Consider the following 27378-nt stretch of genomic DNA (forward strand, 5'->3'; position numbering starts at 1 on the left):
CATGTTTTATTATCCTTTTTTTCCTTGATTACATTTACTTGTTCAATATTCATTTTTAATGATTTGTTTTTGAAATTCCATGAATTTGTTTATTATATATATATATTTTTTTTTTGTAGTTTCATAATTTTCATTTTTTATTATTGTTTTTTTTTCTATTTACTGTTGAATATACATTTTTATTTTATTTTATTTAAAATTTCATGTATTTGTTTGTTATATTTTCTTATTATTATTTTTCGTAGTTTCATATTTTTACTTTTTTATTACCCTTTTTTTCTTAATTCCATTTACTTGTTCAATATCCTTTTTTAAATGTATTTATTTTTTCTAAATTCCATGCTTTTGTCTGTTATATTTTTTTTTGTTATCGGTTGGGAGAGTGACCGTGCCAGCAACCTGAGGGTTCCTGGTTCAATCCCCACCTTCTACCAACCTCGTCACGTCCGTTGTGTCCTTGAGCAGGACACTACACCCTTGCTCCTGATGGGTGGTGGTTAGGGCCTTGCATGGCCATCAGTGTGTGAATGTGTGTGTGAATGGGTGAATGTGGAAATAGTGTCAAAGCGCTTTGAGTACCTTGAAGGTAGAAAAGTGCTATACAACTATAACCCATTTACCATCATCTTCGCAGTTTCATTTATTTGGTTATTGATATTTTTATCTTTTTATTGGTTCAATTTATTTTTATTATAATATTTTTGTGTTATTATTTTATATTGATTCAATTTACTCATTTAATATTCATTTAGAATTTAGTAATTGTTTGTTAATTTTTTTTTATTATTATCATTTTCACAATTTCATTTATTTGGTTATTGATTTTTTTTTTTTATTGGTCCGATTAATTTTTTATTATTTTTATTGCTATTTTTTTCTTGGTTCTATTTGGATGAATGATGGTGACAAAAGCGACTTCATGCTCGCTTGCACCGATTGACCCATCACTAGTGTTGACTGAGGTGAAATGTGAGAAAATTGAAAACCTACTTGCAGAATTTGAATAGTATCTTTTCAAAAACCAGCACCGGGCCGGTGCTGCCCAGAATGGTGAGCGGCTGTCCAGCAAACAAGGAATAAGCTATTCCCGTCAGCGAGGCTCCAAAAAGTGACTCGATTGCGCTCTAGGGAAATAGAAAAGACATTGGGAGTTATTGTTGGAATAAAGTGAGGAATATGATGCACCATGGAGCACAGGATTACTATTTTTTGCCAATTAAATTTGTAATGTATTCACAAAAAAGTCATAAACATTCTAATTAACTAACATAGCTGTCAAAGTTCAATATTAAGGTTGCTGGAATCAAATCAGGAATGTCTAATATCACCAACAGCTTATTAAAGAATAAAAAAATGGTTGGTTCAGCAGCAAAACTAACTTCCAACATTTCACTCAACGCAGACGTCATAAAGCCATCAAAGCACAGACATTTTGGACCGAGGATGAGGAAGGTAAAAATATAATACATCTATTTATAGCAGCATAGGAGAAAGTGATGTACAAGTTTCACTTTTGCATCTCATTGCCCATAACTGTGGTGAGTTCAAGGACCCTCGATCAACGTGGCAAATTGATGCGTCACTCGGCTTCAAAGACAGGTGGAGAACTAACTCCCAGGAGATGCACTATTAATATTGATCTAATCATAATAACAAGGATGTATTGCAGCATTATGATGATGATAACAGCCTTTACTCTCTGAAGTCAAGGAAAATATGACATTAAAAAATAATACAAATAAAATGAATTACCTAAATATGTCCTAGATTTGTTGATCCCAACTTTAAAAAGTCCAAAACTGAAATAAATTGTGTTTTAAAAAGCTGCTTTCGTGCGATAAAGTATTTATTTAGTGCATGTAAACATATGTCAAGAGTCTGGGGCCATGTTGGCTTCAGGGTGGGATGGAGGGGCCTTTGTGTATGGGGCCCGAAATGTGGAGCTACGCCCCTGCCTGGTCTGAACGAGTTTTAGTGGAAAGAAGAACATGATGGGAACCGTTTTGGGGTCTCCGCTATAAATATCCATAGAATTGTGACAATAAAAAATGAACAAATTTCATTCATTGACATGAATCATTTCATAAGTCACACATTTGTTTGTATTTTGTCTATCATTTACAATCCTTATGTAAGACAAGAACACGTGTTTTTCTTTTTGTATGCATTTTAACTCGTAAATAAAGCTAATGTAAGTCGCTCGATTCCGCCAATAAAGCACTTTAAAAAACCTACATCAAGGTTTTATATACACGCTGTAAGTATTTACGTAGCATCTAGTAACATTCATAATAACATGTAATATTTACATATTTTCATCATACTGAAAGTATATATGTAATGTAGTAACATTCATAATATGTATTATTTATATATTTTGACCACGCTGTAAGTATACATGTAGTATCTAGTAACATTCATAATAACATGTAATATATACATATTTCCATCATACTGTAAGTATTTACATAGTATTTAGTAACATTCGTAATAACATGTAATATTTACATATTTTCATCTTGCTGTAAGTATATATGTAATGTAGTAACATTCATAATAACATGTAAAATTTACATATTTTGATCATACTGTAAGTATATATGTAATGTAGTAACATTCATAATATGTATTATTTATATATTTTGACCACGCTGTAAGTATACATGTAGTATCTGATAACATTCATAATAACATGTAATATATACATATTTCCATCATACTGTAAGTATTTACATAGTATCTAGTAACATTCGTAATAACATGTAATATTTACATATTTTCATCTTGCTGTAAGTATATATGTAATGTAGTAACATTCATAATAACATGTAATATTTACATATTTTGATCATACTGTAAGTATATATGTCATGTAGTAACATTCATAATAACATGTAATATTTACATATTTTCAGCATACTGAAAGTATATATGTAATGTAAGAACATTCATAATAACATGTAATGTTTACATATTTTGATCATGCTGTAAGTATATATGTAAAGTAGTAACATTCATAACAACATGTAATATTTACATATTTTGATCAGTAAGTATATATGTAATGTAGTAACATTCACAATAACATTTAATATTTACATATTTTGATCAGCTGTAACTTTATATGTAATGTAGTAACATTCATAATAACATGTAATATTTACATATTTTGATCAGCTGTAAGTATATATGTAATGTAGTAACATTCATAATAACATGTCGTATTTACATATTTTGATCATGTTATAAGTATATACAGTATGTAGTATCTATTAACATTCATAATAACATGTAATATTTACATATTTTGATAATTCTGTAAGTATATATTTAATGTAGTAACATTCATAATAACATGTAATATTTACATATTTTCAGCATACTGAAAGTATATATGTAATGTAAGAACATTCATAATAACATGTAATATTTACATAATTTCAGCATACTGAAAGTATACATGTAATGTAAGAACATTCATAATAACATGTAATATTTACATATTTTGATCAGCTGTAAGTATATATGTAATGTAGTAACATTCATAATAACATATTTTGATCAGCTGTAAGTATATATGTAATGTAGTAGCATTCATAACAACATGTAACATTTACATATTTTGAACATGTTGTAAGTATATATGTAATGTAGTAACATTCATAATAACATGTAATATTTACATATTTTCAGCATACTGAAAGTATATATGTAATGTAGTAACATTCATAATAACATATTTTGATCAGCTGTAAGTATATATGTAATGTAGTAACATTCATAATAACATGTATTATTTACATATTTTGATCATTGTGTAAGTATATATGTAGTATCTAGTAACATTCATAATAACATGTAATATTTACATATTTTGATCAGCTGTAAGTATATATGTAATATAAGAACATTCATAATAACATATAATATTTACATATTTGGATCATGCTGTTAGTATATTTGTAGTATCTAGTAACATTCATAATAACATGTAATATTTACATATTTTCATCATACTGTAAGTATTTACGTAGTATGTAGTAACATTCAAAAAAACATGTAATATTTACATATTGTCATCATGTTGTAAGTATATATGTAGTATCTAGTAACATTCATAATAACATGTAATATTTACATATTTTGATCATGCTGTAAGTATATATGTAATGTAATAACATTCATAATAACATGTAATATTTACATATTTTGATCATGCTGTAAGTATATATGCAGTATCTAGTAACATTCATAATAACATGTAATATTTACATAATTCCATAATTTTAACCATACCGCGGCATATTAATTTCACACACAACATTCACTTTCTCTTCAACAACAAGACTACTAATCAGGGCAGACTTGATGAGAGACAACAAAGACTACTTTGGGACAAACGATGATCCAGAAACTTGTATTTTTGATCCTGAATATAAGGAGGATGATCTACAAGTTTTAGAAGCTGTGTGCTAAACAGATGCAGCTTTTGTCAAACACTAAGCATCATATAGCAGTGCTAAACAAAATATAAGAACATAATAAAATGGTCACTTACTGTACTATGTCTGCTCTCACTGGCTGATGGGATGTTTATAAAAGTTGCTTTACTATGAACAATATAAAATAAAAGTTGCTTTACTATGAATAATGATACATACAAGTTGCTTTACTATGAACATTATTAAATAAAAGTTGCTTTACTATAAATATTATTAATTACAAGTTGTTTTACTATGAACATTATTAAATAAAAGTTGCTTTACTATGAATAATATGAAATAAAAGTTGCTTTACTATAAATATTATTAATTACAAGTTGCTTTACTATAAACAATATCAAATAATAGTTGCTTTACAATGAATAATATTAAATAAAAATTGTTTTATTATGAACAATATTAATGAAAATTTGCTTTACTATGAACAATATTAAATAAAAGTTGCTTTACTATGAATAATATAAAAATAAAAGTTGCTTTACTATGAATAATATGTGAATAAAAGTTGCTTTACTACGATCAATATGAAATAAAATTGCTTTATTATGAATAATACGAAATAAAAGTTGCTTTACTATGAATAATATGAAAGTTGCTTTACTATGAATAATATGAAATACAAGTTGCTTTATTATGAACAATATTAATTAAAATTTGCTTTACTATGAACAATATTAAATACAAGTTGCTTTACTATGAATAATATAAAAATAAAAGTTGCTTTACTATGAATAATATGTGAATAAAAGTTGCTTTACTACGATCAATATGAAATAAAATTGCTTTATGAATAATACGAAATAAAAGTTGCTTTACTATGAATAATATGAAATAAAAGTTGCTTTACTATTAATAATATGAAAGTTGCCTTACTATGAATAATATAAAATAAAAGTTGCTTTACAATGAATAATATGAAATAAAAGTTGCTTTACTATAACTATTATTAATTAAAAGTTGCTTTACTATAACAATATCAAATAATAGTTGCTTTACAATGAATAATATTAAATAAAAGTTGCTTTATTATGAACAATATTAATTAAAATGTGCTTTACTATGAACAATATTAAATAAAAGTTGCTTTACTATGAATAATATAAAAATAAAAGTTGCTTTACTATGAACAATATTAAATAAAAGTTGCTTTACTATGAATAATATGTGAATAAATGTTGCTTTACTATGAACAATATGAAATAAAATTGCTTTATTATGAATAATATGAAATAAAAGTTGCTTTACAAACACTAAGCATCATATAGCAGTGCTAAACAAAATATAAGAACATAATAAAACAGTCACTTACTGTACTATGTCTGCTCTCACTGGCTGATGGGATGTTTATAAAAGTTGTTTTACTATGAACAATATAAAATACAAGTTGCTTTACTATGAATAATAATACATAACAGTTGCTTTACTATGAACATTATTAAATAAAAGTTGCTTTACTATGAATAATATGAAATAAATGTTGCTTTACTATAAATATTATTAATTAAAAGTTGCTTTACTATAAACAATATCAAATAATAGTTGCTTTACAATGAATAATATGAAATAAAAGTTGCTTTATTATGAACAATATTAATTAAAATTTGCTTTACTATGAACACTATTAAAAGTTGCTTTACTATGAATAATATAAAAATAAAAGTTGCTTTACTATGAATTATATACAAATAAAAGTTGCTTTACTATGAACAATATTAAATAAAAGTTGCTTCACTATGAATAATATGTGAATAAAAGTTGCTTTACTATGAACAATATACAAATAAAAGTTGCTTTACTATAAATAATGTGAAATAAACGCTGCTTTACTATGAATAATATGAAATAAAAGTTGTTTTACTATGAATAATATGAAAGTTGCCTTACTATGAATAATATGAAAGAAAGGTTGCTTTACTATGAATAATATAAAAATGAAAGTTGCTTTACTATGAACAATATTAAATAAAAGTTGCTTTACTATGAATAATATGTGAATAAAAGTTGCTTTACTATGAACAATATGAAATAAAATTGCTTTATTATGAATAATACGAAATAAAAGTTGCTTTACTATGAATAATATGAACGTTGCCTTACTATGAATAATATGAAATAAAAGTTGCTTTACTATAAATATGATTAATTCAAAGTTGATTTATTATAAACAATATGAAATAATAGTTTCTTTACAATGAATAATATTAAATAAAAGTTGCTTTACTATGAACACTATTAAAAGTTGCTTTACTATGAATAATATAAAAATAAAAGTTGCTTTTCTATGAATTATATACAAATAAAAGTTGCTTTACTATGAACAATATTAAATAAAAGTCGCTTCACTATGAATAATATGTGAATAAAAGTTGCTTTACTATGAACAATATACAAATAAAAGTTGCTTTACTATAAATAATGTGAAATAAAAATTTCTTTACTATGAATAATATTAAATAAAAGTTGCTTTACTATGAATAATATAAAAATAAAAGTTGCTTTACTATGAATAATATGTGAATAAAAGTTGCTTTACTACGATCAATATGAAATAAAATTGCTTTATGAATAATACGAAATAAAAGTTGCTTTACTATGAATAATATGAAATAAAAGTTGCTTTACTATGAATAATATGAAAGTTGCCTTACTATGAATAATATAAAATAACAGTTGCTTTACTATGAATAATATGAAATAAAAGTTGCTTTACTATAACTATTATTAATTAAAAGTTGCTTTACTATAAACAATATCAAATAATAGTTGCTTTACAATGAATAATATTAAATAAAAGTTGCTTTATTATGAACAATATTAATTAAAATGTGCTTTACTATGAACAATATTAAATAAAAGTTGCTTTACTATGAATAATATAAAAATAAAAGTTGTTTTACTATGAACAATATTAAATAAAAGTTGCTTTACTATGAATAATATGTGAATAAAAGTTGCTTTACTATGAACAATATGAAATAAAATTGCTTTATTATGAATAATACGAAATAAAAGTTGCTTTACAAACACTAAGCATCATATAGCAGTGCTAAACAAAATATAAGAACATAATAAAACAGTCACTTACTGTACTATGTCTGCTCTCACTGGCTGAAGGGATGTTTATAAAAGTTGTTTTACTATGAACAATATAAAATACAAGTTGCTTTACTATGAATAATAATACATAACAGTTGCTTTACTATGAACATTATTAAATAAAAGTTGCTTTACTATGAATAATATGAAATAAATGTTGCTTTACTATAAATATTATTAATTAAAAGTTGCTTTACTATAAACAATATCAAATAATAGTTGCTTTACAATGAATAATATTAAATAAAAGTTGCTTTATTATGAACAATATTAATTAAAATTTGCTTTACTATGAACACTATTAAAAGTTGCTTTACTATGAATAATATAAAAATAAAAGTTGCTTTACTATGAATTATATACAAATAAAAGTTGCTTTACTATGAACAATATTAAATAAAAGTTGCTTCACTATGAATAATATGTGAATAAAAGTTGCTTTACTATGAACAATATACAAATAAAAGTTGCTTTACTATAAATAATGTGAAATAAACATTTCTTTACTATGAATACTATGAAATAAAAGTTGTTTTACTATGAATAATATGAAAGTTGCCTTACTATGAATAATATGAAAGAAAGGTTGCTTTACTATGAATAATATGAAATAAAAGTTGCTTTACTATGAATAATATAAAAATAAAAGTTGCTTTATTATGAATAATACGAAATAAAAGTTGCTTTACTATGAATAATATGAAATAAAAGTTGCTTTACTATGAATAATATGAAAGTTGCCCTACTATGAATAATATGAAATAAAAGTTGCTTTACTATGAATAATATTAAATAAAAGTTGCTTTACTATAAACAATATCAAATAATAGTTTCTTTACAATGACTAATATTAAATAAAAGTTGCTTTAATATGAACAATATTAATTAAAATTTGCTTTACTATGAACAATATTAAATAAAAGTTGCTTTACTATGAACAATATGAAATAAAATTGCTTTATTATGAATAATACGAAATAAAAGTTGCTTTACTATGAATAATATGAAAGTTGCCTTATTATGAATAATATGAAATAAAAGTTGCTTTACTATGAATAATATGAAATAAAAGTTGCTTTACTATAAATATTATTAATTAAAAGTTGCTTTACTATAAACAATATCAAATAATAGTTGCTTTACAATGAATAATATTAAATACAAGTTGCTTTATTATGAACAATATTAATTAAAATTTGCTTTACTATGAACACTATTAAAAGTTGCTTTACTATGAATTATATACAAATAAAAGTTGCTTTACTATGAACAATATTAAATAAAAGTTGCTTCACTATGAATAATATGTGAATAAAAGTTGATTTACAATGAACAATATACAAATAAAAGTTGCTTTACTATAAATATGTGAAATAAACATTTCTTTACTATGAATAATATGAAAGTTGCCTTACTATGAATAATATGAAAGAAAGGTTGCTTTACTATGAATAATATGAAATAAAAGTTGCTTTACTATGAATAATATAAAAATAAAAGTTGCTTTACTATGAATTATATACAAATAAAAGTTGCTTTACTATGAACAATATTAAATAAAAGTTGCTTCACTATGAATAATATGTGAATAAAAGTTGCTTTACAATGAACAATATACAAATAAAAGTTGCTTTACTATAAATATGTGAAATAAACATTTCTTTACTATGAATAATATGAAAGTTGCCTTACTATGAATAATATGAAAGAAAGGTTGCTTTACTATGAATAATATGAAATAAAAGTTGCTTTACTATGAATAATATAAAAATAAAAGTTGCTTTACTATGAATTATATACAAATAAAAGTTGCTTTACTATGAACAATATTAAATAAAAGTTGCTTCACTATGAATAATATGTGAATAAAAGTTGCTTTACTATGAACAATATACAAATACAAGTTGCTTTACTATAAATAATGTGAAATAAACATTTTTTACTATGAATAATATGAAATAAAAGTTGTTTTACTATGAATAATATGAAAGTTGCCTTACTATGAATAATATGAAAGAAAGGTTGCTTTACTATGAATAATATGAAATAAAAGTTGCTTTACTATGAATAATATAAAAATAAAAGTTGCTTTACTATGAATACTATGTGAATAAAAGTTGCTTTACTATGAACAATATGAAATAAAAGTTGCTTTACTATGAATAATATAAAATAAAAGTTGCTTTACTATGAATAATATGTGAATAAAAGTTGCTTTACTATGAACAATATGAAATAAAATTGCTTTATTATGAATAATACGAAATAAAAGTTGCTTTACTATGAATAATATGAAATAAAAGTTGCTTTACTATGAATAATATGAAATAAAAGTTGCTTTACTATAAATATTATTAATTAAAAGTTGCTTTACTATAAACAATATCAAATAATAGTTTCTTTACAATGAATAATATTAAATAAAAGTTGCTTTATTATGAACAATATTCATTAAAATTTGCTTTACTATGAACAATATTAAATAAAAGTTGCTTTACTATGAATAATATAAAAATAAAAGTTGCTCTACTATGAACAATATTAAATAAAAGTTGTTTTACTATGAATAATATGTGAATAAAAGTTGCTTTACTATGAACAATATGAAAAAAAATTGCTTATGAATAATATGAAATATAAGTTGCTTTACTATGAATAATATGAAATAAAAGTTGCTTTACTATGAATAATATAAAAATAAAAGTTGCTTTACTATGAATAATATAAAAATAAAAGTTGCTTTACTATAAATAATGTGAAATAAAAGTTGCTTTACTATGAATAATATGAAATAAAAGTTGTTTTACTATGAATAATATGAAATAAAAGTTGCTTTACTATGAATAATATGAAATAAAAGTTGCTTTATTATGAACAATATTAATTAAAATTTGCTTTACTATGAACACTATTAAAAGTTGCTTTACTATGAATAATATAAAAATAAAAGTTGCTTTACTATGAATTATATACAAATAAAAGTTGCTTTACTATGAACAATATTAAATAAAAGTTGCTTCACTATGAATAATATGTGAATAAAAGTTGCTTTACTATGAACAATATACAAATAAAAGTTGCTTTACTATAAATAATGTGAAATAAACGCTGCTTTACTATGAATAATATGAAATAAAAGTTGTTTTACTATGAATAATATGAAAGTTGCCTTACTATGAATAATATGAAAGAAAGGTTGCTTTACTATGAATAATATAAAAATGAAAGTTGCTTTACTATGAACAATATTAAATAAAAGTTGCTTTACTATGAATAATATGTGAATAAAAGTTGCTTTACTATGAACAATATGAAATAAAATTGCTTTATTATGAATAATACGAAATAAAAGTTGCTTTACTATGAATAATATGAACGTTGCCTTACTATGAATAATATGAAATAAAAGTTGCTTTACTATAAATATGATTAATTCAAAGTTGATTTATTATAAACAATATGAAATAATAGTTTCTTTACAATGAATAATATTAAATAAAAGTTGCTTTACTATGAACACTATTAAAAGTTGCTTTACTATGAATAATATAAAAATAAAAGTTGCTTTTCTATGAATTATATACAAATAAAAGTTGCTTTACTATGAACAATATTAAATAAAAGTCGCTTCACTATGAATAATATGTGAATAAAAGTTGCTTTACTATGAACAATATACAAATAAAAGTTGCTTTACTATAAATAATGTGAAATAAACATTTCTTTACTATGAATAATATTAAATAAAAGTTGCTTTACTATGAATAATATAAAAATAAAAGTTGCTTTACTATGAATAATATGTGAATAAAAGTTGCTTTACTACGATCAATATGAAATAAAATTGCTTTATGAATAATACGAAATAAAAGTTGCTTTACTATGAATAATATGAAATAAAAGTTGCTTTACTATGAATAATATGAAAGTTGCCTTACTATGAATAATATAAAATAACAGTTGCTTTACTATGAATAATATGAAATAAAAGTTGCTTTACTATAACTATTATTAATTAAAAGTTGCTTTACTATAAACAATATCAAATAATAGTTGCTTTACAATGAATAATATTAAATAAAAGTTGCTTTATTATGAACAATATTAATTAAAATGTGCTTTACTATGAACAATATTAAATAAAAGTTGCTTTACTATGAATAATATAAAAATAAAAGTTGTTTTACTATGAACAATATTAAATAAAAGTTGCTTTACTATGAATAATATGTGAATAAAAGTTGCTTTACTATGAACAATATGAAATAAAATTGCTTTATTATGAATAATACGAAATAAAAGTTGCTTTACAAACACTAAGCATCATATAGCAGTGCTAAACAAAATATAAGAACATAATAAAACAGTCACTTACTGTACTATGTCTGCTCTCACTGGCTGATGGGATGTTTATAAAAGTTGTTTTACTATGAACAATATAAAATACAAGTTGCTTTACTATGAATAATAATACATAACAGTTGCTTTACTATGAACATTATTAAATAAAAGTTGCTTTACTATGAATAATATGAAATAAATGTTGCTTTACTATAAATATTATTAATTAAAAGTTGCTTTACTATAAACAATATCAAATAATAGTTGCTTTACAATGAATAATATTAAATAAAAGTTGCTTTATTATGAACAATATTAATTAAAATTTGCTTTACTATGAACACTATTAAAAGTTGCTTTACTATGAATAATATAAAAATAAAAGTTGCTTTACTATGAATTATATACAAATAAAAGTTGCTTTACTATGAACAATATTAAATAAAAGTTGCTTCACTATGAATAATATGTGAATAAAAGTTGCTTTACTATGAACAATATACAAATAAAAGTTGCTTTACTATAAATAATGTGAAATAAACATTTCTTTACTATGAATACTATGAAATAAAAGTTGTTTTACTATGAATAATATGAAAGTTGCCTTACTATGAATAATATGAAAGAAAGGTTGCTTTACTATGAATAATATGAAATAAAAGTTGCTTTACTATGAATAATATAAAAATAAAAGTTGCTTTATTATGAATAATACGAAATAAAAGTTGCTTTACTATGAATAATATGAAATAAAAGTTGCTTTACTATGAATAATATGAAAGTTGCCCTACTATGAATAATATGAAATAAAAGTTGCTTTACTATGAATAATATTAAATAAAAGTTGCTTTACTATAAACAATATCAAATAATAGTTTCTTTACAATGACTAATATTAAATAAAAGTTGCTTTAATATGAACAATATTAATTAAAATTTGCTTTACTATGAACAATATTAAATAAAAGTTGCTTTACTATGAACAATATGAAATAAAATTGCTTTATTATGAATAATACGAAATAAAAGTTGCTTTACTATGAATAATATGAAAGTTGCCTTATTATGAATAATATGAAATAAAAGTTGCTTTACTATGAATAATATGAAATAAAAGTTGCTTTACTATAAATATTATTAATTAAAAGTTGCTTTACTATAAACAATATCAAATAATAGTTGCTTTACAATGAATAATATTAAATACAAGTTGCTTTATTATGAACAATATTAATTAAAATTTGCTTTACTATGAACACTATTAAAAGTTGCTTTACTATGAATTATATACAAATAAAAGTTGCTTTACTATGAACAATATTAAATAAAAGTTGCTTCACTATGAATAATATGTGAATAAAAGTTGCTTTACAATGAACAATATACAAATAAAAGTTGCTTTACTATAAATATGTGAAATAAACATTTCTTTACTATGAATAATATGAAAGTTGCCTTACTATGAATAATATGAAAGAAAGGTTGCTTTACTATGAATAATATGAAATAAAAGTTGCTTTACTATGAATAATATAAAAATAAAAGTTGCTTTACTATGAATTATATACAAATAAAAGTTGCTTTACTATGAACAATATTAAATAAAAGTTGCTTCACTATGAATAATATGTGAATAAAAGTTGCTTTACTATGAACAATATACAAATACAAGTTGCTTTACTATAAATAATGTGAAATAAACATTTCTTTACTATGAATAATATGAAATAAAAGTTGTTTTACTATGAATAATATGAAAGTTGCCTTACTATGAATAATATGAAAGAAAGGTTGCTTTACTATGAATAATATGAAATAAAAGTTGCTTTACTATGAATAATATAAAAATAAAAGTTGCTTTACTATGAATACTATGTGAATAAAAGTTGCTTTACTATGAACAATATGAAATAAAAGTTGCTTTACTATGAATAATATAAAATAAAAGTTGCTTTACTATGAATAATATGTGAATAAAAGTTGCTTTACTATGAACAATATGAAATAAAATTGCTTTATTATGAATAATACGAAATAAAAGTTGCTTTACTATGAATAATATGAAATAAAAGTTGCTTTACTATGAATAATATGAAATAAAAGTTGCTTTACTATAAATATTATTAATTAAAAGTTGCTTTACTATAAACAATATCAAATAATAGTTTCTTTACAATGAATAATATTAAATAAAAGTTGCTTTATTATGAACAATATTAATTAAAATGTGCTTTACTATGAACAATATTAAATAAAAGTTGCTTTACTATGAATAATATAAAAATGAAAGTTGCTTTACTATGAACAATATTAAATAAAAGTTGCTTCACTATGAATAATATGTGAATAAATGTTGCTTTACTATGAACAATATGAAATAAAATTGCTTTATTATGAATAATATGAAATAAAAGTTGCTTTACAAACACTAAGCATCATATAGCAGTGCTAAACAAAATATAAGAACATAATAAAACAGTCACTTACTGTACTATGTCTGCTCTCACTGGCTGATGGGATGTTTATAAAAGTTGCTTTACTATGAACAATATAAAATAAAAGTTGCTTTACTATGAATAATAATACATAACAGTTGCTTTACTATGAACATTATTAAATAAAAGTTGCTTTACTATGAATAATATGAAATAAAAGTTGCTTTACTATAAATATTATTAATTAAAAGTTGCTTTACTATAAACAATATCAAATAATAGTTTCTTTACAATGAATATTAAATAAAAGTTGCTTTATTATGAACAATATTCATTAAAATTTGCTTTACTATGAACAATATTAAATAAAAGTTGCTTTACTATGAATAATATAAAAATAAAAGTTGCTCTACTATGAACAATATTTACTATGAATAATATGTGAATACAAGTTGCTTTACTATGAACAATATGAAAACAAATTGCTTATGAATAATATGAAATATAAGCTGCTTTACTATGAATAATATAAAAATAAAAGTTGCTTTACTATGAATAATATAAAAATAAAAGTTGCTTTACTATAAATAATGTGAAATAAAAGTTGCTTTACTATGAATAATATGAAATAAAAGTTGCTTTACTATGAATAATATGAAAGTTGCCTTACTGTGCATAATATGAAATAAAAGTTGCTTTACTATGAATAATGTGAAATAAAAGTTGCCTTACTATGCGTCCTTCTGTTGCCTCTCCCAGAAGTCCTCCGAAGGTGATGACAGGGGACATGCAGGCACAGTAGAGGAAGAGGAAGGAGGCCACACACTGCAGACTAAATGCATCCGTGTAGTCTGACACGTAGTGTGGAGCTTTACGCTTGATGTCCAGAATCAGACCGCCAAACCACCTGCAAATATACACACTGATGTTCATGCCTTGAAATATACACACGGATGTTCATGCCTTGAAATATACACACTGATGTTCATGCTTTGAAATATACACACTGATGTTCATGCCTTGAAATGTTGACACATGATGAAAAGATGGTTGGATGTAATAAATACTGACCGACTTACCTCCCAGTTCTCTGCAGCTCAGGACCTCCATGGCCTCCATGGTCCTCTTCATCACCCTCACTCGACTCATTCAGTACAGGGTTTTTCTTTCTCTTCTCCTGGTACACAAACACATCCACAGTCAGAACAAGTAGATTCACAGTCAGAACAGGTAGATTCACAGTCAGAATAAGTAAATTCACAGTCAGAACAGGTAGATTCACAGTCAGAATAAGTATATTCACAGTCAGAACAGGTAGATTCACAGTCAGAACAGGTAGATTCACAGTCAGAACAGTTAGATACGCAGTCAGAACAGATATATTCAGTCAGAACAATTAGATTCACAGTAAGAACAGGTAGATTCACAGTCAGAATAAGTAAATTCACAGTCAAAATAAGTAGATTAACAGTCGAAAAAGTATATTCACAGTCAGAACAGGTATATTCACAGTCAGAACTGGTATATTCACAGTCGGAACAGATATTCACAGTCAGAACATATATATTCACAGTCAGAACAAGTATAACAAAGTCAGAACAGGCATATTCACAATCAGAACAAGTATATTCACAGTCAGAACAAGTAGAATCATAGTCAAAATAAGAAGATTCACAGTCAGAACAAGTACGTTCAGAGTCAAAACAGGCAGATTCACAGTCAGAACAGGTATTGTTTTACAGTCAGAACAAGCAGATTCACAGTCAGAGCAAATCAATTCACAGTCAGAACAAGTACATTCAGAGTCAAAACAGGCAGATTTCCCAGTCAGAACAAGTAGATTCGGAGTCAGAACAGGTAGAATCATAGTCAAAACAAGTAGATTCACAGTCAGAACAAGTACATTCAGAGTCAAAACAGGCAAATTCACAGTCCGAACAGGTATTATTTTACAGTCAGAACAAGTAGATTCACAGTCAGAACAGGTCAATTCACAGTCAGTACAAGTAGATTCACAGTCAGAACAGGTAGATTCGCAGTCAGAACAAATAGATACACCGTCAGAACAGGCAGATTCACAGTCAGAACAAGTACATTCACAGTCAGAACAGTTAGTTACATAGTCAGAACAGATATATTCAGTCAGAACAAGTATATTCACAGTCAGAACAGATGCATTCACAGTCAGAATAAGTAGATTCACATTCAGAACAGGTATCTTCACAGTCAGAACAGGTATAATCAAAGTCAGAACAGGCAGATTCACAGTCAGAACAGGTAGATACACAGTCAGAACACATATATTCACAGTCAGAACAAGTATATTCACAATAAGAACAAGTATATTCACAATAAGAACAAGTATATTCACAATCAGAACAAGCGTATTCACAGTCAGAACAAGCAGATTCACAATCAGAACAAGTATATTCATAGTCAGAATGAGTAGATTCACAGTCAGAACAAGTAGATACACAATCTGAACAAGTAGATTCACAGTCAGAACAAGTAGATTCACAGTCAGAACAAGTAGATACACAGTCAGAACAAGTAGATACACAATCAGAACAGGTAGATTCACAGTCAGAACCGGTAGATTCACAGTTAGAACAAGTAGAAAATATCAGGAGTCTTCTTAAACTACTGCTGGTCACTCATTGGTTGACTTGATTGGTCGTAATATGTGACAACAAGTGGCTAGAAAAGCGCTTTATAAATCGAATCCATTATTATTATTATTATTATTATTATTATTATTAATAGAAATAGTTACTCTCCTAGCCTGGTGTAGCGCCTAAGTCCATGGTCTTGCTGCCCTCAGTCTCCTCTTGGATCAAATCCCTTTCCTCAAAGTCACATGTAATGGAAACATTTATGTACATTTGTATAAAACTGTAGTATTATAAACACATTCTGACCTCGTCTGCATGACTCAGTGGGAAAGTATTTCTCTTCTCTTTTATCGCTCAATTCCAAAGTGTCAGCTTCTTCATTCCAGTTAACAGAGCACCATTGTCTAAACTGTCATGTGCTCTCTTCCCCTCCTGAACTGAGCTTACTCCCATCCAGTATTTAGTGTAATAAGAGCAATGCTTGTGACTGACCTGGGAAGGAACATTCTTGGGTGGTTCTATTCTAATGGAGGGATCCCACTCTCCTGGTGGCAGGACCGTGACCTGGTCCAGGAATTCGTCAATCCCGGCGATCAGATCATTCCGGTCCTTGGCTTTATAGGCCACGTCATGGAACACCTGGAGAGAAAAATTCCAGGACGGTAGTTTAGTTCCATATTTAAACATCGTACATGCAGTTTTTGCAATAACGCCTGCAGTCATTAATAACTCTTCTCCTTCCAGTCCGCAGACAACCAAACGGCCAATGAGCACGCTTCACTTGGCATTAGCCCCGCCTTTTAACCCTGTAACACCCAGAGTTGTAAAATTACAACATTTGTTTATAAGTCACACCTTCTGGCCGTGAACTCACACAACCTCTCAAGGTTTCCTTCAACAACATCTATTTGTTTCATTGGACTGAATTCATCAGATTCAGAACAGATGTATTCACAGTCAGAACAGGTAGATTCACAGTCAGAATAAGTATAATCAAAGTCAGAACAGGCAGATTCACAATCAGAACAAGTAGATTCACAGTCAGAACGGGTAGATACACAGTCAGAACACGTAGATTCACAGTCAGAACAAGTAGATTCACAATAAGAACAAGTATGTTCACAATAAGAACAAGTAGATTCACTGTCGGAACTGGTAAATTCAGTCAAAACAAGTAAACTCACAGTCAGAATTAGTGCATTCACAGTCAGAACAGTTAGATACACAGTCAGAACAGATATATTCAGTCAGAACAAGTAGATTCACAGTCAGAACAGATTTATTCACAGTCAGAATAAGTAGATTCACAATCAGAACAGGTATTTTCACAATCAGAACAGGTAGATTCACAGTCAGAACAAGTATAATCAAAGTCAGAACAGGCAGATTCACAGTCAGAACAGGTAGACTGGCAGATTCACAATCAGAAAAAGTAGATTCACAGTCAGAACAGGTAGATACACAGTCAGAACACGTATATTCACAGTCAGAACAAGTATATTCACTATAAGAACAAGTATGTTCACAATAAGAACAATTAGATTCACTGTCGGAACTGGTAAATTCACAGTCAAAACAAGTAAACTCACAGTCAGAACTAGTACATTCACAGTCAGAACAGTTAGATACACAGTCAGAACAGATATATTCAGTCAGAAAAAGTAGATCCACAGTCAGAACATATTTATTCACAGTCAGAATAAGTAGATTCACAATCAGAACAGGTATTTTCACAATCAGAACAGGTCGATTCACAGTCAGAACAAGTATAATCAAAGTCAGAACAGGCAGATTCACAGTCAGAACAGGTAGACTGGTAGATTCACAATCAGAACAAGTAGATTCACAGTCAGAACAGGTAGATACACAGTCAGAACACATAGATTCACAGTCAGAACAAGTAGATTCACAATAAGAACAAGTATGTTCACAATAAGAACAAGTAGATTCACTGTCAGAACTGGTAAATTCACAGTCAAAACAAGTAAACTCACAGTCAGAACTAGTACATTCACAGTCAGAACAGTTAGATACACAGTCAGAACAGATATATTCAGTCAGAAAAAGTAGATTCAAAGTCAGAACAGATTTATTCACAGTCAGAATAAGTAGATTCACAATCAGAACAGGTATTTTCACAATCAGAACAGGTAGATTCACAGTCAGAACAAGTATAATCAAAGTCAGAACAGGCAGATTCACAGTCAGAACAGGTAGACTGGTAGATTCACAATCAGAACAAGTAGATTAACAGTCAGAACAGGTAGATACACAGTCAGAACACGTATATTCACAGTCAGAACAAGTATATTCACAATAAGAACAAGTATGTTCACAATAAGAACAAGTAGATTCACTGTCGGAACTGGTAAATTCACAGTCAAAACAAGTAAACTCACAGTCAGAACTAGTACATTCACAGCCAGAACAGTTAGATACACAGTCAGAACAGATATATTCAGTTAGAAAAAGTAGATTCACAGTCAGAACAGATTTATTCACAGTCAGAATAAGTAGATTCACAATCAGAACAGGTATTTTCACAATCAGAACAGGTCGATTCACAGTCAGAACAAGTATAATCAAAGTCAGAACAGGCAGATTCACAGTCAGAACAGGTAGACTGGTAGATTCACAATCAGAACAAGTAAGTAAAATGTCTTTTATATGTTCTTTGGTTGTTATTACAATGTCTAGAGCATGTGCATAAGTAGTTATTGTGGAACAGATGCATCAAATTTCATTTAGAGCTTGTTATATAATTGTTGCAATTATACAACACTGGGTGGATGTGGTAGTCAAAATAGCTGGCTTGTTGCAGTGGGCTCAAACAGGTTATAATCCCTCCACTCAAAGACACTCACGCACTCTTCTCTCATGAAACGTCTCTCAACTGCATACATCAGTTATACATACCCTAAAACAAGGTGAAGTTGTCACGTTGTGTAAATGGTAAATAAAAAGAGAACACAACAAATCCTTTTCAACTTATATTCAATTGAATGGACTGCAAAGACAAGATATTTAACGTTCAAACTGGAAAATGTTGTTATTTTTTTGCAAATATTAGCTCATTTGGAATTTGATGCCTGCAACGTGTTCCGAAAAAGCTGGCACAAGTGGCAAAAAAGACTGAGAAAGTGGAGGAATGCTCATCAAAGACTTATTCGGAACATCCCACAGGTGAACAGGCTAATTGGGAACAGGTGGGTGCCATGATTGGGTAAAAAAGCAGCTTCATTCACAAACAAGGACGGGGCGAGGGTCACCACTTTGTCAACAGATGCCTGAGCGAATTGTTTAAGGACAACATTTCTCAACTAGCTATTGCAAGGAATTTAGGGATTTCACCATCTACGCTCCGTAATATCATCAAAAGGTTCAGAGAATCTGGAGAAATCACGACACGTATGCCATGATATTACGCACCTTTGACATCAGTGTGTAAAGGATATCACCACGTGGACTACAGACAGGCCAGTCTAGTACCCGCACTCTTTTACTACGAAGCCACACCGTTGTAACACGTGGCTTGGCATTGTCTTGCTGAAATAAGCAGGGGCGTCCATGGTAACGTTGCTTGGATGGCAACATATGTTGCTCCAAAAGCTGTATGTACCTTTCAGCATCAATGGTGCCTTCACAGATGTGTAAGTTACCCATGTCTTGGGCACTAAGCGGCAAAGCTGAAAACCAACATTGAATGCCCGTGACCTTCGATCCTTCAGGTGGTACTGCATCAAAAAAAGCGACATCGGTGTGTAAAGGATATCACCACATGGGCTCAGGAACACTTCAGAAACCCACTGTCAGTAACTACAGTTGGTCGCTACTTCTGTAAGTGCAAGTTAAAACTCCACCATGCAAAGCAAAAGCCATTTATCAACAACACCCAGAAACGCCGTCGGCTTTGCTGGGCCCGAGCTCATCTAAGATGGACTGATGCAAAGTGGAAAAGTGTTCTGTGGTCTGACGAGTCCACATTTCCAAATTGTTTTTCGAAACTGTGGACGTCGTGTCCTCCGGAACAAAGAGGAAAAGAACCATCCGGATTGTTCTAGGGTGAAAGTGTAAAAGGCAGCATGTGTGATGGTATGGGGGTGTATTAGTGGCCAAGACATGGGTAACTTACACATCTATGAAAGCACCATTAATGCTGAAAGGTACATACAGGTTTTGGAGCAACGTATGTTGCCATCCAAGCAACGTTATCATGGACGCCCCTGCTTATTTCAGCAAGACAATGCCAAGCCACGTGATACAACAGCGTGGCTTCGTAGTAAAAGAGTGCGGGTACTAGACTGGCCTGCTTGTCGTCCAGACATTGAAAATATGTGGCGCACTATGAAGGCTAAAATATCAGAAGGGAGACTAGTTGATGGAATAACAACATTATCAATTGGGGTTTAGATGAGGCTTTACACGAGACTAATATAACTCGAAATTGAGACGTGATTGTTTTGTCCCGATAGTTCAAAATATATATCACATGACCTGCATTGTAGTAGTTTAGTCTTTAATGTCCAAAATGCATCAAAGTGGCCCCTGCGTCCTTCAACTTCTCTGTATAGGGGCCTCGCTGGGAAAAAGTTAGGACACCCCCGTTTTAGTAGGAAACAGAATACAGAATGAAATGCATCTTAAATAGTGATGTCATACAATTGTTTTGTAATCAGATGAATTACACTTTTGCAACGTGATTAATCGTGACTAATCGCACTTGCCTGCAAATGTTTAAATTACTTTAAAAAACAACCCGATATTCTGACACTAATGCAGTTTTACTGTCAAACATATACATCTTTTAAATATGAAACATGACTACTGAAATATGACTATTGAAATATGACTATTGAAACATGACTATTGAAACATGACTATTGAGCTACGACTATTGAGATACGACTATAAAAATATGAGTACTAAAATATGACTATTGAAAGATGACTATTGAAACATGACTATTGAAACATGACTATTGAAATATGACTATTGAAATATGACTATTGAAACATGACCATTGAAACATGACTATTGAAACATGACTATTGAGCTACGACTATTGAGATACGACTATAAAAATATGATTACTAAAATATGACTATTGAAATATGACTATTGAAATATGACTATTGAAACATGACTATTGAAACATGACTATTGAAACATGACTATTGAAATATGACTATTGAAATATGACTATTGAAACATGACCATTGAAACATGACTATTGAAACATGACTATTGAGCTACGACTATTGAGATACGACTATAAAAATATGTTTACTAAAATATGACTATTGAAAAATGACTATTGAAACATGACCATTGAAATATGACTATTGAAACATGACTATTGAAACATCACTATTGAAATATGACTATTGAAATATGACTATTGAAACATGACCATTGAAACATGACTATTGAAACATGACTATTGAGCTACGACTATTGAGATACGACTATAACAATATGACTATTGAAATATGACTATTGAAACATGACTATTGAAACATGACTATTGAAACATGACTATTGAGCTACGACTATTGAGATACGACTATAAAAATATGAGTAATAAAATATGACTATTGAAATATGACTATTGAAATATGACTATTGAAACATGACTATTGAAACACGACTATTGAAACACGACTATTGAGCTACGACTATAAAAATATGATTACTAAAATATGACTATTGAAACATGACTATTGAAACATGACTATTGAAACATGACTATTGAGCTACGACTATTGAGATACGACTATAAAAATATGAGTACTAAAATATGACTATTGAAATATGACTATTGAGATATGACTATTGAAACATGACCATTGAAACATGACTATTGAAACATGACTTTTGAGCTATGACTATTGAGATACGACTATAAAAATATGATTACTAAAATATGACTATTGAAACATGACTATTGAAACATGACTATTGAGCTACGACTATTGAGATACGACTATAAAAATATGAGTACTAAAATATGACTATTGAAATATGACTATTGAAATATGACTATTGAGATATGACTATTGAAACATGACTATTGAAACATGACTATTGAAACATGACTATTGAGCTACAACTATTGAGATACGACTATAAAAATATGAGTACTAAAATATGACTATTGAAATATGACTATTGAAATATGACTATTGAGATATGACTATTGAAACATGACCATTGAAACATGACTATTGAAACATGACTTTTGAGCTACGACTATTGAGATACGACTATAAAAATATGATTACTAAAATATGACTATTGAAACATGACTATTGAAACATGACTATTGAAACATGACTATTGAGCTACGACTATTGAAATAAGACTATAAAAATATGAGTACTAAAATATGACTTTTGAAATATGACTATTGAAATATGACTATTGAGATATGACTATTGAAACATGACTATTGAAACATGACTATTGAAACACGACTATTGAAACACGACTATTGAGCTACGACTATAAAAATATGATTACTAAAATATGACTATTGAAACATGACTATTGAAACATGACTATTGAGCTACAACTATTGAGATACGACTATAAAAATATGAGTACTAAAACATGACTATTGAAATATGACTATTGAAATATGACTATTGAGATATGACTATTGAAACATGACCATTGAAACATGACTATTGAAACATGACTATTGAGCTACGACTATTGAGATACGACTATAAAAATATGAGTACTAAAATATGACTATTGAAATATGACTATTGAGATATGACTATTGAAACATGACCATTGAAACATGACTATTGAAACATGACTATTGAGCTACGACTATTGAGATACGACTATAAAAATATGATTACTAAAATATGACTATTGAAACATGACTATTGAAACATGACTATTGAGCTACGACTATTAAGATACGACTATAAAAATATGATTACTAAAATATGACTATTGAAATATGACTATTGAAATATGACTATTGAGATATGACTATTGAAACATGACCATTGAAACATGACTATTGAAACATGACTATTGAAACATGACTATTGAGCTACGACTATTGAGATACGACTATAAAAATATGATTACTAAAATATGACTATTGAAACATGACTATTGAAACATGACTATTGAAACATGACTATTGAAACATGACTATTGAGCTACGACTATTGAGATACGACTATAAAAATATGAGTACTAAAATATGACTATTGAAATATGACTATTGAGATATGACTATTGAAACATGACCATTGAAACATGACTATTGAAACATGACTATTGAGCTATGACTATTGAGATACGATTATAAAAATACGAGTACTAAAATATGACTATTGAAATATGACTATTGAAATATGACTATTGAAATATGACTATTGAGATATGACTATTGAAACATGACCATTGAAACATGACTATTGAAACATGACTATTGAGCTACGACTATTGAGATACGACTATAAAAATATTATTACTAAAATATGACTATTGAAACATGACTATTGAAACATCACTATTGAAACATGACTATTGAGCTACGACTATTGAGATACGACTATAAAAATATGAGTACTAAAATATGACTATTGAAATATGACTATTGAATAATGACTATTGAGATATGACTATTGAGATACGACTTTAAAAATATGATTACTAAAATATGACTATTGAAAGATGACTATTGAAACATGACTATTGAAACATGACTATTGAGCTACGACTATTGAGATACGACTATAAAAATATGAGTACTAAAATATGACTATTGAAATATGACTATTGAAATATGACTATTGAGATATGACTATTGAAACATGACCATTGAAACATGACTATTGAAACATGACTTTTGAGCTATGACTATTGAGATACGACTATAAAAATATGATTACTAAAATATGACTATTGAAACATGACTATTGAAACATGACTTTTGAGCTATGACTATTGAGATACGACTATAAAAATATGAGTACTAAAATATGACTATTGAAATATGACTATTGAAATATGACTATTGAGATATGACTATTGAAACATGACTATTGAAACATGACTATTGAAACACGACTATTGAGCAACGACTATTGAGATACGACTATAAAAATATGATTACTAAAATATGACTATTGAAACATGACTATTGAAACATGACTATTGAGCTACGACTATTGAGATACGACTATAAAAATATGAGTACTAAAATATGACTATTGAAATATGACTATTGAAATATGACTATTGAGATATGACTATTGAAATATGACTATTGAAACATGACTATTGAGCTAACACTATTGAGATACGACTATAAAAATATGATTACCAAAATATGACTATTTAAATATGACTATTGAAACATGACTATTGAAACATGATTATTGAAACATGACTATTGAAACATCACTATTGAAATATGACTATTGAGCTATGACTATTGAAACATGACCATTGAAACATGACTATTGAAACATGACTATTGAGCTACGACTATAAAAATATGATTACTAAAATATGACTATTGAAACATGACCATTGAAACATGACTATTGAGCTACGACTATAAAAATATGATTACTAAAATATGACTATTGAAACATGACTATTGAAACATGACTATTGATATATGACTATTGAGATATGACTATTGAAATATGACTATTGAAACATGACTATTGAGCTAACACTATTGAGATACGACTATAAAAATATGATTACTAAAATATGACTATTGAAATATGACTATTGAAACATCACTATTGAAATATGACTATTGAAATATGACTATTGAAATATGACTATTGAAACATGATTATTGAAACATGACTATTGAGATACGACTATAAAAATATGAGTACTAAAATATGACTATTGAAACATGACAATTGAAACATGACAATTGAAATATCACTATTTAAACATGACTATTAAAATACGACTATACAAATAATACTATTTAAATAATACTATTGAAATAATACTATTGAAACAATACTATTGAAACACGACTATTGAAACATGATTATTGAGATACGACTATAAAAATATGAGTACTAAAATATGACTATTGAAACATGACAATTGAAACATGACAATTGAAATATCACTATTTAAACATGACTATTAAAATACGACTATACAAATAATACTATTTAAATAATACTATTGAAATAATACTATTGAAACAATACTATTGAAACACGACTATTGAAACACGACTTTTGAAACATGACTATTGAAATATCACTATTGAAATACGATTAGTGAAACATGACTATTGAAACATGACTATTGAAACACTTTTGATTTATTGATTGAGACTTTTATTAGTAGATAGCACAGTACAGTACATATTCCGTACAATTGACCACTAAATGGTAACACCCCAATAAGTTTTTACACTTGTTTAAGTCAGGGTCCACACGACTATTGAAACACGACTATTGAAACACGACTACTGAAACACGACTACTGAAACACGACTATTGAAATACGACTATAAAAATACGACTATAAAAATACGACTATTGAAATATCACTATTGAAATATCACTATTGAAATATCACTATTGAAACATGACTATTGAAACACAACTATTGAAATACGACTATAAAAATATCACTATTGAAATATCACTATTGAAATACGACTAAAAAAATATGACTGTTGAAACATGACTGTTAAAATATCACTTTTAAAACATGACTATTAAAACATGACTATTGAAATGTCACTATTAAAAATGTCACGAATTGTTGGTGACGAACCCCAAGATGCAGAGATGGCAGGCTATGGGCAGGAAAACATAATGTAATGTCCAAAATAACGGTAAAACACAAACGAGGAACTAGAAGACAGGAAACAGCATACAGGAAACAGCTAACAGCTATTCGGATTCAGCATACATGTAGTAGCTACTGCTACAACGACAACAACAATACTGCAGCCCTGACTGGAGGGCGAGGCGGGTATAAATAGCAGCCGGCTGATTGACAGCAGGTGTGGCCAGGTGCCAATCAGCCGCAGCTGAGGGGAAACAGCGCTCTCAGGGAGACAAGCAGGAAACTGAACCAAAATAAGAGCGCTGAGAGGAAATAAAAAACAAAACAGAGGGAAAACTAAAACATGACCTAACTGTCAGTGACAAGCCTGACAATACATAAACATCTTTTAAATATGATAGACCACTATTAAAATATGACTATTGAAATAAGACTATAACAATAAGAATATTGAAATATCACTATTTAGACATGAGTATTGAAACATGACTATTAAAACATGACTACTGAAATATGACTATTGAAATATCACTATAGAAATATGACTATTGAAACATGACTATTGAAACATGACTACTGAAA

At 27.9% G+C, this 27378-nt stretch overlaps 1 protein-coding gene across 1 annotated transcript in view; it reads right to left on the reverse strand.

Moving 5' to 3' along the window:
- The window catches only part of LOC133614008 (sodium-driven chloride bicarbonate exchanger-like), a 154956-nt gene that overhangs the window by 36874 nt on the left and 90704 nt on the right, over nucleotides 1-27378 (reverse strand). Inside the window, exons 17-20 of the mRNA XM_061971937.2 lie at nucleotides 17479-17625; nucleotides 15454-15551; nucleotides 15107-15281; nucleotides 991-1124 (exon numbers count right to left, since the gene is read on the reverse strand). Of these exons, the coding sequence (XP_061827921.1) occupies nucleotides 991-1124; nucleotides 15107-15281; nucleotides 15454-15551; nucleotides 17479-17625 (554 nt within the window). The remainder of the gene's footprint in view (nucleotides 1-990; nucleotides 1125-15106; nucleotides 15282-15453; nucleotides 15552-17478; nucleotides 17626-27378) is intronic.

The sequence above is a fragment of the Nerophis lumbriciformis genome, linkage group LG13 (assembly GCF_033978685.3).
Source record: "Nerophis lumbriciformis linkage group LG13, RoL_Nlum_v2.1, whole genome shotgun sequence".
NCBI classification, from domain to species: domain Eukaryota; kingdom Metazoa; phylum Chordata; class Actinopteri; order Syngnathiformes; family Syngnathidae; genus Nerophis; species Nerophis lumbriciformis.